Source organism: Melospiza georgiana, chromosome 3 (assembly GCF_028018845.1).
Source record: "Melospiza georgiana isolate bMelGeo1 chromosome 3, bMelGeo1.pri, whole genome shotgun sequence".
NCBI lineage: Eukaryota > Metazoa > Chordata > Aves > Passeriformes > Passerellidae > Melospiza > Melospiza georgiana.
Genome location: NC_080432.1, coordinates 20,503,254 through 20,520,559, shown reverse-complemented (window position 1 = coordinate 20,520,559; position 17,306 = coordinate 20,503,254). Strand labels below are relative to the sequence as shown.

Here is a 17,306-nt window from a genome sequence, read left to right as displayed (position 1 = left end):
TCACCAGCCCAAAAGGCTGGAGAGGTTTTCCTGCACGTGTGGAGGCTTGCTCTCAGCACACTTGATCAGCTGGGTGCCCATCACCTCGCAGAGGGCACAGGCCAGCTTGGTGACCACAGTGCAGACGTTGGCGCTTCGCACCGGCAGCGCCTTGTTCTCCAGGCAGGACCAGAGCACGGGCAGGGCGTAGCGCTGCACCACTTCAGGGCTCCTGGCATGAACCCATTCCACAAGCACTGCCGGGACAGACACACAGCTCCTTACCCACCAGCCTCAATGCAAACAAGGATCTACCTCTGCATTTGCTTCTTGGGAGCCGCTCTGGCCAAGATCAGTGAAACAGCACACAGAGCCCCATGACCCAGAAATGGGAAATGCAGCTGATCATCCTTGAAACAGAACCACCAACCCCTCCGGACTAATTTCTCCAACCAGAGCCTTGTAGCTGTGGCAGAGTCTTTGTACCATTACTAAATTATTTCACAATTTGTTTCTGCATGAACAATGAATGAAATGTCAAATTGCCTTCTATTTCCCTTAACAAGTTGTCTAAACCCACATGGAAGATTTGGAAATGGACCCTAGAGAGGCAATTGAGAGATTTCTAATAAAAGGAATTATTCCATTTTTTCTAACTTTGATGTCGAGGGCCAAAAGTCTAATCTGGCACTTCCCTTTGCTCCATGGCAAAGGGCAGTATTAGAACACACTTCAAAACTCCAGCCCACCAGAGAAGGGTGCTGCTTGACAGCTGGATGAGAAACACCAGTGACTAGCTGGTGTCTTTGTTGGGAGCCACAAAAGCATTCTGCCAAAGACCTCTTTCAAACCTCAGGGTGTCTTAGAGAATCACCCAGACCCCATTGCCCTGGCATGTGGGCACCTCCACATTTTAATAGCATTTCCCCTCTCAATGTTAATGGCATTTTTTTCTTACAATGTGCGCCGAAATAGAGGCACAGAGAGAGAAAAAGGCTACACAGGGGACTGAAATTTAACCAAAACATGAGTGTTTTCTCTGAAATCCGCTGTCTGCTCGTTTTCTGAACTGAACTATATCAAACATAGATAAAAATTTACTACCAACAGGGTCCTTGCATGGCAGATTTGGCTGAGAGATCAAAACCTGAAATGCTCTGGAGACCAGTCTTATTTTCTGATCAGCTAAAATGTTATGTAGTAGCCATTTACTATTCTGTGGTGGAAGAGACTTCATTTTCTCTATGCTGTTAATCCACCAGCAGTCATCAACATTGAAAGAGCCCCTGAAAGTACCCCAAACCAATTCTGCTAAGCAGGAAAAGGGTTATGGTACCCATTTAAAAATGGAACTTCATTTGAGTTTAAATACAATTAAAGACATTGGTCACTGTGGAGGTTGAGAAAAGCCCCAGTGAGAGCTGAGCCCCGAGGCCGAGCGCTGCCCCCATCTCAGATGCTGCACAGCTCTGCAGCAGCCAGGGAAAGCCTGCCAAATACACCTGCCTTGGCCATTGGGCAGGAGGGACAAGCTCAGCACCTCCTCATGTGGAGGAGCTACTCTGCTCTCTGCTCACAGGCATTCCGACAATAATCCCTCAGAGACCTCTTGGCTTACCAGGGGAGGTCATACCTGTGATACGCTCCGTGACATCCAGCAGAGCTTCACCACTCAGTTGGCTCCATTGGTGGCAGAGCTCTTTCATCAGTGACACTTCATCTACAAGTGAAACACACGCTTCTGCTCACTCTTCTGAGGGCACAGGAGAAAGGACAGTGGGGAGGGAAAGGGCAGGGGCAACCCCATTTGATACAATAAAGTCAATTTCTGCTAATTTTTGAATCCTTTTCTTCTTTCTTTCCAGCCTACTTGGCAAGGTTTAAAATTCCAAAAGAAAAGCTCTCCTTTCACATTTGTAAATCCAAAGTTGTCTGCTGGACCAGGAGCTATGCTAAAACATTTCACACCAGGGACCTCAAGAGTTCAGTCACATGGAAGCAGTAGAAAGGTTTTGCATGCCAGAGCAAAAAGGAAGAAGCCCATACTTGGGACACAGAAAGGCACTGAGTCAGGCAGTTTGTGACTTCACAGAGCAGCTGAGGTGGACAAAGTGGAAACTCCCCTTGAAGACCTGACTCTTCTAACACTCCGTTTTTCAGGTGTATTCCCCCAGTGCGGCATTCTCAGAGCTGACATAAATCTGTGTGGCAGAGGAATTTACAGCAGCCCTTCCCCAGGCAGGTATTTCCCATTGCCATCTTGCCCCATTCAAAACAACACATGGAGCAAGGCATCATTGACAGCTGGACTTAGACCCATTTGTTCTAAAGAAATGAACTTGGTGAACCATCAGTTCCCCATTGGAAAAAGAAGACAAATGAAGAAGGTGGGAAATAGGCAGCTAATGTAGAGCCTTCCAGGTGGCTGCTCTGCAGAAACTCTGATGACCTGGTGTTCCTGCCAGCAGCAAAGCTGTTCATTTGGGAAGTCAGATGGGGCCCAAACAAACTGCAAAACCCCTTTGGTTCTGAATTGTAGCAAAGCTGGAGTCCAGGACTTGCTCTTCAGAGCAGCGGCACAGAGCCAAGGCAGCCTGGGACTGTTGGGAAATGCTGCTGCACATTCCAGCCTGTTGGGGATGGTGCATAAGGACTGCACCTGCCCAGCTTCTGGTGGGTGTCAGCTGGAGCCTTCCACAGACAACAACAGCTCCCAAGGCACTCGGCGCTCTCTTGTGTGGGACAGACAGAGACACAGGTGAGGGGAGTCCATGCCAGGCTCAGCCTTACCTAAATAAGCAATGGATTTGTCCAGTGCTTTCACAGCTGCGGCATGAACCCCGGGATCCTTTGAGTTCAGGTTCTTGGTTATTCCCTCCATCAAACGGGTCATCACCGGTGTCAGGGCATCTTCCAGGAGTCCAATCATTTCTGCCAGCACCTCCAGTGCCTGCTGCTTCACTTTTTTATGGGTGTCGTTTATTCTCAGGACAAAATAATCAAAAATCTGTGAGGAGAACAAACAACATGAAAGCTGGATTAAAATGACCTTGTTTGAAGAGGGCATGTAGAAATGAGCACTCAGCAATATAAAAGACGAAAGTGATCCTTTCTGTCAGGTCAGCCTGTGCTTGCACAATTTCACTGTTTTCCTGTGGGCCACTCACTGGAATGGTTGCACAACCTGATGCTGCTGGAAAGATTTTCATCTGTTTTTAAGAGTTTTGGCTGGGGACAGAAAAGTTCCTATGGTATTTCTCTCCACCTATAAATCATTAAATCAATTCTATTTATTAATTCAAAAGGGCTACCTTTGCTTTTGAGTTATGGAAGCAGATATTTACCATGCCCATTCTTCTATACAGTTGCCTCAAGTACTGAGGGCAATTATGATTTTGCCAAAACTTTGGTGGGAGGAGATCTAAGTTTTATTTTGTCTGTCTCAGAACCTGTGTCTGGAAAAGGGCAGGCCTCTGGTCAACTCTTCCAGGATCCAGACCATTTCTCTAAGTAAAAGGTGGACTTCTGAAATGTAATGTGCTCTACAGCTCTCATTAGAGTAGGTTCAGTCCCTTGACAGCCACAGTATCAGGCACCATTTTCTGGAAAAAGGGAAAAAGCAGCTATGGGAGGAGAAAGGATGGATCTGTCCTTAGCTGTTTTCCTCTTTTTCCAAAGAGAAAAAAAGGCCCCTCAAGAAGGGTGAGCACCATCTTTGCCAAGAGGAATAGGGATGAGGATGGAATGAGTAGCCAGAGTTGTGCCTGTGCAAGACAAGATGGAGTTACAGAAGTATCCTTTTAAAAACATTTTGTTTAAACCAACCCAGCCTGATACTTCTCTTCCCCATGAAAACCTATTTTCTGTCTAGAGAATAATTGCCATGCTTTCAGTGGCTGGATTCCCTTCACTTAACCCAACTGGGAGTAGGAGACAGCAGCAGTTACAGCAGCAGAAAATTCTTCTATCCTCTGATGAACGGCATCAATAGGCACCTGCCAGACAAATACAGCTGGACTGAAAGAACTTGTCCTGAAGCCCGGACTTCAATTGCATTTGTCTGGGTAAGAGGGACCAGCCTGTCCCAAACAGCCAGGATGTAGTGCCAAGACAAGCTGAATTAACTTTACTTCTGCAGGCTTGGGAAAGGAGCTAAATGAAAGGAAAAATGAAGATCCATACTTGGACAACATTAGTGGAGATCAGCTGGGGGCTGGATTTGCACAGGTCTAGGAGGAGTGCCACTCCTTCCATCCGTGTCTGAAACCCCTTGGCTTCCAGGAGATGGTAAAGCTTCTGCAGTGACTCCCTTCCTTCCACACTTGCAGGTAACGTGACCTGGGCTTTTGGACGGTGGAGGAGGCGTCCACCAGGGGCAGACTTCACCCTGGAAAACAAAACCAAATTTGGACCTGTTACTGATAATACCTTCAGTTAATTGTGAGCAAAACATTTTGAGGAGCCTTCCTAATGATGTGATTTCAAGCTAGAAAAAATCATGAAGCTCTGAAGGACAACATGGACCTCATGACAACCATTATGGAAGGCAATCTGCAAGTGACATTCTCACCACTGCTCACTCAGGAAAATCAAGGATGAGATGCATCTGATCTATCTTCAGATGGCTTCCAAGGCACACATTGCTTTGTGAGGAAAGAGAGACACTACTTCCAAGTTTAAATGTCTCCTCATGTGGCATGTGTGTGTTTTATAATATAGAAACTCATCACTCTGAAGTGTCTCTACACCAGGCATGACAATCTGAAAAGTAGCTCAGATTCATCAGAACAGACGAACAGGGGCATATCTGAAGGATCCAGAAAATCAGGAACAGAGATAAAAACAGAAGCCAGACATCCCAGAACTACACTCACATTTGGTTTGCTTCCCTAGAGACTAGATGCACAGCCTAACAAACCCACTGAGTATTATCCTCTGGGATCAACCTGTCTCTTCCACGAGCACAGGAAGATGCTAGCCATGCTATGGAGGCTTGTGGTCACTTTCCTGCCACCACTGAGCAGGACAGAGCTAAATAAATCCCCTCTGTTGTCAGAAGAGAACAGGTACAAGTAGCTCTGCCACTGGCATGAAAAGACAGCAAGGACCAAATTCCTGTCTTAAATGCTGATTGCAGCATAGGGGGAAATAAACCAAACATACTGTCCATCAAGCAAACCATATGAAGGACAGGAATACCAGGACAAAAAGTCCACATTGAGACACTTGTTGACCAAAATGGCTCAGGAATTGCCTTGCTCCTTACTACTCAATCTTGGTACTGTTTGAGGGTAAAAAAACCATGACTCAGCCAAACCACAGGGATGGGAACTGCTTGTTTGGGGAATGGCATCTTGTTTCTAAACTGGGACTTCTCATTAAAACACCCATCTAAAAAGGACTCCACTTGGATGAAAAAAACCCTGGTTGAATTTACTTGTCTCAAGCCAGGCAGCAGAGATTTAGCCCTCTCCTAGCCTCCATAGCACTGCTCTTGCCACTGCACTGGATCATCTGAGCTGCAACCAATGGGTGTCTTTGTGTCACCCAATTTCTGTGGAAAGCTCTCCAGAAAAGTTGTGTTCAACACAATACAGAAGGAGATATTTTTTATGCTAGAGCATTTGTAGGGAAAGGAAACAATCTCTGGCACTGGTCGTCTCCAGCAGAAAGATTTGCCTGAGGAAGAGGCATGTAGAGCTTGTCATGTGCTTTGTCACATCTGACAAAAGTGCTCAGTACCGTTTGATAGATGGCAATGGGGTCTGGGGCTTCTTGGGGCTGTCGTTCCTCTTCTTCACTGGCTCCTCGACAGATGGGCATTCACCCTTCTGGTTTTCCATCTCCTACAAAGACATAAAGAAACCCCATGAATCTTTAGAATATAAAATAGGAAATTCCCTCTTTAAAACAAGTTCAAACCAGGATCACTGCTACCAAGGCTTAGGGAAACATTTCCTAACTTACAGAAATACACAGACCAGAGATTCAGTGATGCCAACTTTGTTTTCAATAGCCCAAGACAGGTTATGGGTGCTACCACACTGAGCAGCAGTCTAAAATCCCAAATTCACTACTCTTGAGCATAAATGGGAATAATGCAGACCCATAGGCAATGAGTGGTCTTAAAGGAAGCCGCAGAAAAAATTGGACTCTTGGAGGTTGGCCCATTGTGTTGGAAGTTGATTTGGTTCAACACTTACTCTCCCTGCCCCTGCAGAAAGGCACACTCCCTTCTGTAATGTAGATGAAAAGAATAAAATCCCCCCAGACAAACAGATGATTTCCCACTGGATGCTGCTGAATTCACCAAGCTTCTTCCAGCTCCACAGGGCTCGACAGCAGGGCAGTATTCCCAAAAGACAGACAGCAACTGTAGTAACTAGGATTGACTTGGACATCTTTTGTATATTTGGAAATTTCCTTGGCACTGCTATTTCCAGTCTCTTGCAAAGACTCTGTTATGTTCAGAAGCACTATTCTCACTTAATTGCTTTACTGGGGGCAGAGTATGGAGAGTGTGGTGGGGGCATACACGTGAGTGCAAAACCATTTTCTCCTCCTTTCCTTTCCTCTTTGTGACTGATATTCAAAGTATTCAAAACTCTACTTTTTCCATAATAATATCAGTTCCTCTGTGGTCTGCAGATGAACAGGCTGAGGATTAGCAGCTCGTTCCCAGAAGCAAAATAATTCAGCAGAAGAGGAATGAGATAAAGACACATTGGGTATGTTTGATCTCACATTAGTAGTCAATACTTGCACAAAGGAGACATTTCTCCTGCCAAGCACTTGCCTTCTTCTTAATTCTTGTCAGGATATCTTCCAAGTCATGCGGGGAAAGAGATTGCTCCAAAAGCTTTTTAAATTTTTGGTTATTTAGCAACATCTTCACCATCTCCTGTCCACAATGCCTAAGGAAGGAAGGAAACAAAAGGAAATGAACAAAGGAAGAGTGTTAACAGAAGAGGCTGATGCCTTAAATTCATCAGGTGCAATCCTTGCATGAGAAGGCACTACCTACTCAGCAAAGAGAGATTTACCTCATTTGACACTGCACAACACAAGAGGCAGGAGAAGAATGTGGGGCAAGAGAAAAATACCATTACTTTCTGAAACTGGGGGTGTGCTTCTGTGGTATCAAAGGATCCCAGGGAACAAGCAAAACACATCTGCTTTGCTGTCAGAGCCTGTTAGCTTTGTTACTGTCCAGGGTCTTGCTGCCATTGCACAGGAATTTACCTTTCTCACCTCATGCTTGCTTTTGATTATTCTATACTATATGCACAGGGTCAGCTAGCTGCTCTGGTGTTCCTGGCAGCTATTAATGGGAATTCCAGCCTCAAAGTTATGGGATTTTGGTGGTTTGGGGTGATTTTGCTGATATGAAACCAGTTTTCTTCAAGAAGAAATTTGGACATCACTGAGCCACACATAACAGCATTCTAGAAATCTGCAGAAGAGGTTTAGAAAGACTGAATACATTGGCTGAAGACCTCTGAAATATTTCTAGGGAAGTCTTAATGTGAAATAGATGTTTGGGATTCTCCAGTGATGAACATTAGACAACACTTCGGCTTTATCTTGTGCACCTAAGGCCAATCAAAACTATTGGACTGGCTAATCTGAGCTCCTTTGATCTCAGTAAAGACTCCTTCAAGTCACAGGAAGGTGGCAATGCTCCTTCTTGCTGGCCAGCCTCAGGTTACCCGGTACAGTCATTTCCCCAGGCAGCCCAGAGCAGCGGTCACAGCACCAAGCCTGACAGAGCTCAAGAAGCGTTTGGACAATGCTCTCAGGCACATGGAGTGACTCTTGGGCTGTCCTGCACATGGCCAGGAGCTGGACTGGATGACCTGCATGGGTCCCTTCCAACTCAGCATATTCCATGATTCTGTGCCCCTTTGCCACACAGTGAGGTCACTCATTATTTCCTTTCGTTTCCACTCTTTTGTGGTTTTACCTTTAAAGCCTAACACAAAACGGTTTTCCTGGTTTTGGAGGTGAGATGAAGATCATTACCTTGTGTCCTTGTGACAGTCCTGAGCCAGTCTCCCTGCCACCTGTGGGAGCCTCTCAGCCCTGGGGGTGCCTGCGAGCTTGGTGACTCCCATTTTCTCCATCAAGGACAGGAGGAGTTGGGCCGCGCACTTGCGCACCTGGACGTAGCGGCTCCTGGGAAGGAGAGAGCAAACCCTGGGCCACAGGGACAAGGAGCAGCAGCAGCAGCACAGGCCTTGGCCAAAGTGTGCTCCCTGTCCTTGCTGGGGGAAGGAGCCTGGGCTCTCCCTGCACCTTCCAACACCTGCAGAAGGTTCTGTCCTCAGAGAAACACTAAGTTAGCATTGTACAGAAGGCCTGCCTGCACAGAAGAGTTCAGTCTCCCTGCACTAGCTGATACTCCATTTCTTTCCCAAAATTTACTTGGAGAAAGATTAAAGTAATAGATCACATATGAATTATTTAGAAATTAAGGACAATTCATGCTGACCCATCAGAGGACACTCAGTACACAGAGCTGCAGCAGCATGAGGCTCTTTCCACCCATTCATCCCTAAATCTGCAGACCTCTGGGGAAAGAAAAATGCAGGGAAAACATGCTGTGGGGTGTGTGAAGTTGCGGATTATCCAACAATGCAGCCTGTTTCTTTTCGAAGCTAGGCAAGGAATGCATCTGAGTGTTTTACCCTGTTCCAAAGCTGAGGAAAGGGTGGCAGGCATTTGAGCCAGGCTGTCCTGATCTAGAGACTGTCTCTTGGGAACTATCAGGCCCAGCAGCAACACTTAGGGCAGCATTTGCTTCAGCTGTCCCATGGCCCTCACCCTGGGAAGGTGCCTGGAAAGTGAATCATCATCTTAAGGCTAACATGAAACATCATTTTGAATAGAAAGCAGAGCTCTAAGGCCAGGACACTCACACAAGACTCCTTTTGGCAGCAGCTGCACCTGCTGGGCAGGCTGTGCCACACCCAGCAAATTCTCCCCCATGTGCTCCACACCCCAGCAAGGACACTCCTTATTTCTCAGGCTAATGGATCATGAGGATACGTGGTTTTTCCCAGGGCCTCTGTGGTTAGCACTGCAAAATATCCACAGCGCTTGCAGCTGCAATTGCAAGTGTCCCTCTTCCCGCAAAACACAAGGCTCTATCCTTAGACTTTGCAGGCACTTTCCCTTCCCCATCAGTCACCACATCTAGGAAACTCTGACAGACTGGGAGAACTCCAGGAAGCAGCAGCAAGCTGAGTCAGAGGAGCTTTAGTTTGGATTTTAGGAAAAGTTTTTCACCCACAGGGTGCTTGGGCCCTGCAACAGGCTCCCCAGGGCAGTGCTCACAGCACCAAGCCTGGCAGAGTTCAAGAAGCATTTGGACAACAATCTCAGGCACACGCTGTGACCCTTGGGTTGTTCTGTGCAAGGCCAGGAGCTGGACTGGATGGTCCTGATGGGACCCATCCAACTCCCCATATTATACAGTTCTGTGACTCTGTGACCTAATGGGCTGAAGAAGGGCAGAAATAGGTGACAAGAGGAAAGAAATGAGGTTGATCAGAGAATCAAGTCGCTGAGTCTACAGAAGATGCAGGATACAGGACCCTTCCCTCCCACCATTCCCATTCTCTCTCTTGGATCCCTTCCCTCATCCACACACTGGAAGGTGAAGAACATCACTAAAAGAAGAAGAACCTACTTGACTCCCCTGTCCATGAGAACAGTCATTGCTCGGGCAGGAGTCACGTTCTCTACCATCATCCCCAGGCTCTGACAGGCTGCCTTCTGAATAAACTCTGGGGAGTTCCACACCATGGGGAGAAGGACCGCAGCAACCTCATCTGCCTCGGAGTCCATGTCCTTCTTCAGGATGGCAAAGAGCTCTCCCAGAGTGATGATTGCAGAGCAGGACACCTTGGACCGGAGGTTGGTCACCTGGGGAAGTCATGAGGGGAAACATAAGAATCACCTTGAAAAGAAAACCAGTTTCCTTAGACAAAACTCCCACAAAATCACAGCATGTCTTGCTGTGTATAGAGGAACATAAAAGCACAGGAAGAGCAGAAGAGCCCAAGCACAGAAAGGCGCTTACTCTGGAATCAATTTCTGGCCTCACACCTGCTTACTGCAGGCATAAAAAAATTTGTTTCACTAAAGTCTTCTACTTAACCCTTCTATAATGTCAACCGCTTCAATTTTAGGCCCTTTGATTTGAAAAACAAAGCAAATTAAAGTAAGGGGTGCTTTCAAACCATAAAGGCCCAGGTCAAAGATAAAACAGTCAGGGGCTCCTGTTTAAAAAAATCAACACCTGTAGTTGAAGCACTCAGACAGGAAACAGAAAACACAGGCTCAGACCTACAGACTGATTGCAGTGTTCATTTACAGCTTGGGCAGAGATTTGGACTCTGGCATAGAATGTCATTAGTGTCTCCCATTCTGCCTTGCATTATAATGCACCACACTCAAAGACAAGTGCCAGATATCCAACCTGCCAGAAAATACAGCTGCACGTACACACAGATCCTACAGACAGCTGACAGACATTAGAAGTGGAAGGTCTAAAGCCAGAAGTGAAGGCAGTCCCTGAGCACACATGGAGATGAACAAGCACATATCTACTCTACAAGCCGTGTATGAAGTATGGGGGACAATTCAGAACAATGTTCTCACCTCACTGGTAGCTGCCAAGCAAATCTCACGAAGCCGACTGAGCAGGACTTCTGGATGGGACTCAGCCAGCCGTGGGATGTTGAAGAGTCCCTTCTTCTTCAGTTCCCTGAAAGACAAGTACCAAAAAGATTGATTTTTTTCTCTACCCAAGAACTAGGCAGCACCCTCTGAAATGACCACGCTGGCAGCTCTGCCAAACCATGGGAGGTGCTTTTCAAGGAGCACTTAATGAAATCATGGAACCCATTGCCACAGGATGCTGTGGCTGTCAAAAGCATACACAAATCCAAGAGGCAAAGAGAGGGCTTTCAGAGCGTTCATGTGTGGCCTTTCTGAAAATCTCTGCTATTAAGTCCCTCTGTCACTGCTTCCTAGAAGCTCTGAGGCCAGGCCATGCTGCTGTTTCTTGTCACCTCCCTGTACCTATCCCTGAGACACAGTCCCATTGGGCTGTCCCTGGGACAGTATTTTCCTTCTTTGTCAGCCCCAGCAGGCAGTTCAGCCCTGAGAGTCTGCACTGCCACTCTGGAGATGAGTTTCCACTCTACAATCTAGGCCTGTCACCCAATCCACTCCACCTCACACATTCCCCAAAAATGCAGTAGTATGTCATCCCAGATTATTAAGATTCCACCCCTGGGCAAGAACTGTTGAGACTCTGGCTTTTCCCACAACACTCCTACCTAAAACAAGCCCCACAACAGCAATATGTTATTTAAAAGGTGCAAACAACTCCATCTCTCAGCACTTGCTTTGTGCAGGCCCTCAGCCTCAGGAAGGTATGTGAGGCATCAGGGCTGCAGCCCACGGCTGGTGACTGATCTCACAGGCACCCTGAGTGTCATCAGGACCCTCCACACCTGCAGAAGCTCTCTGCACCTCACAGGGCACCAAAGAGAAATGGGGAAGAGAAAGCACAAGAGAAAGGGCAAAGCAAAGGAGATGCATTGAGGCCAATTTTTCATGCTTATCCCTGTGAAAATGAAGCATCCACCAGTGAGTGGATGCTAACCCAGACATCAAAAGATAACCTTACAAATGTTAGGTGATATTGGTTATCACCTCTGGGCCTCCTTCTGTCTGTGTAGAATTTTAGGACACTGTGAGTATTGACAAAACATCTCAGGCCCATATGAAGCAGTGAGAAGGAAAAGTTGAATTCCCAAAATGCAGGAGTCCTAGAGGATTTTATTTCTTTTTCCTTCTCTTCTGCCATGAGCCCTTCAGGAGTAATGGAAGGCTGAGAGACTTGAAATCACAATTCAGTCCATTTCTCAAAAAGAGGAGCTCCCTGGAGCTGCTTCTGGGACTCACATGCACGAGTCCCTGCCATTGCAATCAGCAGTGGGAGCAGAGAGGAATCTTACTCTGTCCCACTGGGCCAGTGGCCCAAGGCACCCAAATCTCTACGCCCAAAACTGCTGCCATCCTGCTTCTGCCTTCAGCCTGCAAATCATCTCATCCCACAGCTCTCTCTCTTCCCTCAGCATTTCCTTTGCAGCTCCGTGGAGCAGCAGCAAAGTCAGGAAACAGCACGGACCTGCTGCAGCACTGCTGCAGAGCAAGGCCAAGAAAAGGCTGCTCTCCAATCTTTATGCTCTCCCTGCTCTGCAGGGCTTTCACCAGTGCCCTTTGACCCTCTGGGCTCTGGGGGCTCCTAGGCAGGAGCAAGACACAAAAGCTTCTGACCAACCTTAACGCTCAGAGGGACACAGAGGGAACGGGGCCTTTCTTACCAGTCATCACTGCCCAGCATGGAGAGTGCCTCCTGCAAGGACTGCTGTGGGTCTGAAAATGCTCCGTCCTTCTGCCCACGCCCACGGAGCGGCTCCTCTCGGCACTTGGCACCAGTGGCCGTCTGCGGGGTCACTGTAAGGAGAGGGTCGGCCATGGGCGCTGCAGCCCTGGGCACGGCACCCGCCATGGCGCGGCCTGCAGCCCCGTCTCCCAGCCAGGGCTCCGTGTGGCACACACTGCCACTGCCTCAGAGATTCCCTGCTGCCTGCATCCTGGGGCTCCTTGCTTGCTCCCAGCCTCCCCCAGCTGGGCACAGCTCCAGGCTGAAGCTGACAATTGCCCCCGCAGCGCCAGCTCCCAAGTGCCACGGCCAGCGGCAGCTTCCTGAGGCCGCAGAGCTCCCACTCCCTGCCAGACAGTGCCCACAGCAGGACTGGCCAGCCCAGGAGGGGACCCCTCAGGGGCCTCTCTTGTCTCAGAACCCTGATTTCCCCCAGCCCTGAGGACAGGTACACTCTGCAGCTCCCTGAGGAAAGACCTGCAGCTGCCTTGTGATAGCACCAAGCCAGTCCTGACCAACCCAACCCTGCTGGGCCAGGCTCAATCCCCACAGAGCAATGACCAGGTAACAGCCACACCTGACCCTTCACACCTGACAGCACCTCTGTTTCCATTGACTTCAAATATTCTAGACAATCAACTTTTGGAGTAACTCAAAAGTAGATTTGCCAGACTATGGACCCAAGATCCCAGCTGTCCTGGCTGAGGCAGGAGGCAGTTTGTGCTCCTTGTGCAAATACAAACCCCTGCAGGAAAAAGCTGCTATGGAGCAGGCTTACCTGAGGAGCTGCGTGGGAAGCTGCCCTCCCCATGGAGGGTGGGTGTACTGGGCAGTGAAGGAACATTGTCCTGCTTTTTCACAACCTTCTTCTTCATGGCACTTCCAGGATGTTTCCTCTGCACACCAGGAGCTGTGCCATGGACAGGCAATAGGCTAAAGCCTGCAGGGACCAGAGAGGAGCTTGTAAGTGGAGGGTGCTGGATTGGGTGACGATGGAAAGGACCAGAAAACTTGCTGGAGATGGGTAACATCTCTTTGCTATCCCAAAGAACTTCAAGTATAACAATGGCACACCAATATGGGACAGGGATCACACAATCACAGAACCCTAGAGAGTTTGGGTTGGAAGGCACTTCTACCACCATCTAGTCCAACCCCTGTGAGCAGGGACACCATCTAGATCAGATTCCTCAGAGCCTCATGAAAACACCTTCAAGGATAGACCAACAACAGCCTCTCTGGGCAAATCTTGTCAGCTTTTCATCACCTTCATTTATAAAAAATTTTTTCCTTGATATATAATCTAAATCTATCCTCTTCTAGCTTAAAAGCAAACTGCAGTGATGCTTCCCCTAAGAACAAGAATAACCCAGTATTGTTTGCTTCTGTTCTGTTCCAGAGGCAGGCAGGGGCAGTTCCCACAGAAAGTGCAGAGAGCCCTGCGTGATGCCCTCGGGCTGAGTGCGGCCTCCTGCGGGCCCTGCTGCCGCCCTCGGGCAGCGCTCACAGCCCTGCAGGCAGAGCCCCTCAGCCGGGATTCCCTCGGGAACGCTGCTGGCTCCTGGGGCTACAACAGAAGCCCGGCCTGGGGCTCCAGCACAGCTCCACAGCGCCAGCTCCTCAGCAGGGAGTGGCAGGAGAAGGATCTCTGGAGGTGAATTTTGTTTCTTCCAGGTTGCAGCCTGGTTGAAAAGCATTCTTTTGGCCTCACCTTCACTGGAGGCTGCTCTCCAGGAGAGAGTCTGAAGCCCCAGTGTACTTGGCAAGACAGAACTTTCTACTTTGAAAGAATTTAGAGATGGAGGTGGGAAGCTGATATTCTCTTACTGACTCAGTGAGGCCATGGGCAAGACACTTCATACCTCTGTATTTTAATTTGGGAAACAGAATTAAATCCCACGCAAGCAGAACAGCCCCCCAGTCTGACTGCAACAATGTGCAAAGGGCAAGCAAGTGGTCAAAAAGGACCACCACAAAGTGTAGCCACCACTTACTTGCTTCAGCTGCATCCGCAGGCTCAACTGGCTTAGGAGTAAGCTGCCTTTGTCTCCTCTTCGTCACTTTTTCCAAAAGCTCCATTTTCTTCCACTCTAAGTTCTTTTGAGCCAACTTGCCCAATGCATCACGGACCTAGGTGCAATGGAGATACATCACAGACTGTGAGCAGGGACACACAAACCAGACACATCATCTCATCAGGAGCTCAGAGTCCATAGAGTGCCATGGGCTTCAATCAGCTTCCAAGGATGCACTTTGCCCACATTCACTGATATGTAGCTTGCTCTGCCATTCAGAACTTCTCTAAAACAGCCTTTGCATATAAAGAATGCTTCTGGCATGACCTTAGCACCATCTCCAAACCAGTGACCGTGGCACCACTGGAGATGGCCAAGCAATTGCCCTGGAGTTGTCAAATAAATTCCCAAGAGAATCCCCCTCCCCCAAGGAGTGGAAGATTATGATTTTCAGTGACATTTAGGGCCAAGCACTAAACAGCCACTGGAAAGGAAGTCTGCTCATCCCTGTCCTTATCCCTTACCTTTCCAGAGTTGTCCCTCAGCTCTTTGTCCCTCTTAAGACCAGGACTTCTGAGATGATCCATCTCCCTGGTCTGGTTCAGTGAGAGGCCTGGGAATGGAAGCAAAGGTTCCTGTAAATCTCTGGCAGATTTCAAGCCCCCAAAAATGCCATGCTGGCCAACAGGCAATCTCTCAGATTGCAGAGCTGTCCTAAAACAGAGATTGGGATTGAGGGTAACCTCCTTGGAACCATGGCAGTCAGTCAAGTCTGCAAAATGGACACACAAAATATAACAAACTGTGAAGCAAACCTAAAGCATTTCATGGGACACATTTCCTGTAAGCTTCTAAACAGCTGCACAGGGAAACATGCTCATTGCCAGCAGCAACTTGAGGCAGGCCAGGGGAAAACCCTGAGCCACTTCCCCAGAGCTGCCACAGGCACAGCCTGGCCTCTGGGCTGCCCTGGGACAGCAGGGAGCCCAGAGCCCTGTGCTCTCCAGCAATGGCTCAGCTGCACATGCACCCTGCTGCTCCTCTCCCTGCCCCACAGCTCAGCAGCCCTACAGCTCCAGGGGCACTGGCAGTAGCACAGCTCCTTGCAGGGGGCACATGCAGGGCACAGCTGTTCCCTGCCAATGTGCACAGCCTCTCTGTGCTGCCAAAACATCCTTCATCCCACCAGAGAGCAGCCCAGCTCCCACCTTACCTTTTTGTGAGGGTGAGCCAGGCTGCTGGGCCAAGGCCCCCTGAGACGGCCGGGAGCCCAGACCTCCATTCCCAAGGCCGGGCTCCAGCACATGAGTATCCAAACTGAAGGGGTCCATGAGTTCCTTTGAGAACAGAGGCATCCCAGGTCCTGTCTTGCACTGAGAGCTCTCTTCCTCCTTTCTCTGGGTTTTTGTTGGAGGTTCAGAAGAAGCTGCCGAACAAGGACAAGAGAAGAAGTGAGTTAATTGAACTCACGCCTTTATAATCAGCCCTTCTAATGATTCAGGAATTCAAAGTGTATTTTAGTTACTGAAAAGATTGCTTGGTTTTTGACTTTTCATGAAACTAGCATCAGTTTAATTTCTCTGAACAATATGGAGCTGCCAAGACAAGAGAGAAGGGTTGTACTACTTCACGTTGTGCCCCTTGCCTCCCCACTACTACAGGATCCCTTTCCTTCCAAACAGCTGGGAATTCACAGTGCTCTCTAGAATCTGGCACTGGCAAGGAAGTAATTGTTTTCAAAAGAAGTTTTCAAGGCCTTTGTTTTTTTATTTCCCACTCAATTCTAGGTTGGGTTTTGCAGTTTTGGGGATTTTTTATATTACTCTTTATAACAAAGGAAGTTCTAGGACACAAACAATGGCACCACGTGTTAGATGCAAAAGCAGCTTTGCTCTCTCCATTAGATGTGTCCAGTATTCTGTAAGTCTGTATATGTAAGGAACAAAGTCCTCATCCCCAGGTTCCACTTGTGCTATATTTACTTCTTCCAGGGGTTTATTCTCCGATTTCTTTTCAGCAGAGAAACCCAAACTGAAATTAACATAACCTGTCTCAAAACAATTCTAATCTTGGCTAATACTGACAATTCAAAATGCCCTCAATGGAAATAGCTAATGGCCAGTCATTCTGAATACTCCCCAACTGAGCTGTCAGAACTAGGAGAAATAATTCTTTACATTGGATACATTTATAGAGGATAAAATCATGTGGCATCCAAGCACTATGAGAGGAAAACCTGTTTCAAAACTGGATTCATTCACCCTGCAGAAAGCTTAGGTGAGTAACAAAAAGAAAGATAGGAAAAAGATTATTGGGATAAGTAATTTCTAGACCAGAATTAATCCAGAAAAAATGTCACCTTACTTATTGAGTAATACTTCTCCCTAGCTGCATTAAGCATTGCAGCTGCATATCAGCAATGAAGGAGCCATTCCAAAGGGGCCATATCCAGAATTTGGCAGAACTAACCCTAAGCCAAGGAACCAGGGGATCTGATCCCTTTTTCTGCATCACCAAAATTATTTCTCCAACTCTCATCTCTCCTATCATTACACACCCAGAGATGCCAAAGAAACAGCAACAGTGTCAATGAGGCTTCCAACCTGATAGCACTGCCTGACCCAGATGCACCAGACCCAGCATTCTGTCTGGCACAATTCCACTTGTCAGGGATCAGGCAAGGCAAGGACAGGCACAAGGCACAAGGCATCTCCTGCCCCAGCCTCAGCCTGCAACACTGACACAGACAGAGACAGCCAGGGAAGAGATTTGTCACTGTGAACCTGCCACAGGTGGCTTTGGGACTGTGCTATCAGAGAATGACAAACTCACACCCTTCCTAGGCTGCA

The 17,306-nt window shown here is 48.1% G+C and overlaps 1 protein-coding gene across 1 annotated transcript; it reads right to left on the bottom strand.

The window, feature by feature from the left end:
* LOC131080867 (TOG array regulator of axonemal microtubules protein 2-like) lies at positions 1–12,568 on the bottom strand. Its single transcript, XM_058019475.1, has 7 exons — positions 12,381–12,568; positions 10,645–10,750; positions 9,671–9,906; positions 8,002–8,154; positions 6,776–6,893; positions 2,770–2,986; positions 1–236 (listed from the first exon to the last, which is right to left on the bottom strand). Exons 1-7 carry the CDS (start codon positions 12,566–12,568, stop codon positions 1–3), a joined length of 1,254 nt encoding a protein of 417 aa, XP_057875458.1.
* Between the last annotated feature and the right edge of the window lie 4,738 nt (positions 12,569–17,306).

Excerpts from the sequence above, each read along its gene's own strand:
- LOC131080867 (XM_058019475.1), bottom strand. The coding sequence starts at position 12,568 with ATGGCGGGTGCCGTGCCCAGGGCTGCAGCGCCCATGGCCGACCCTCTC. Across the intron at positions 10,751-12,380 it reads ATGCTGGGCAGTGATGACTG|GGAACTGAAGAAGAAGGGAC; the intron begins GTAAGAAAGGCC and ends CTTGTCTTTCAG. Across the intron at positions 237-2,769 it reads CAAATCCATTGCTTATTTAG|TGCTTGTGGAATGGGTTCAT; the intron begins GTAAGGCTGAGC and ends CTGTCCCGGCAG.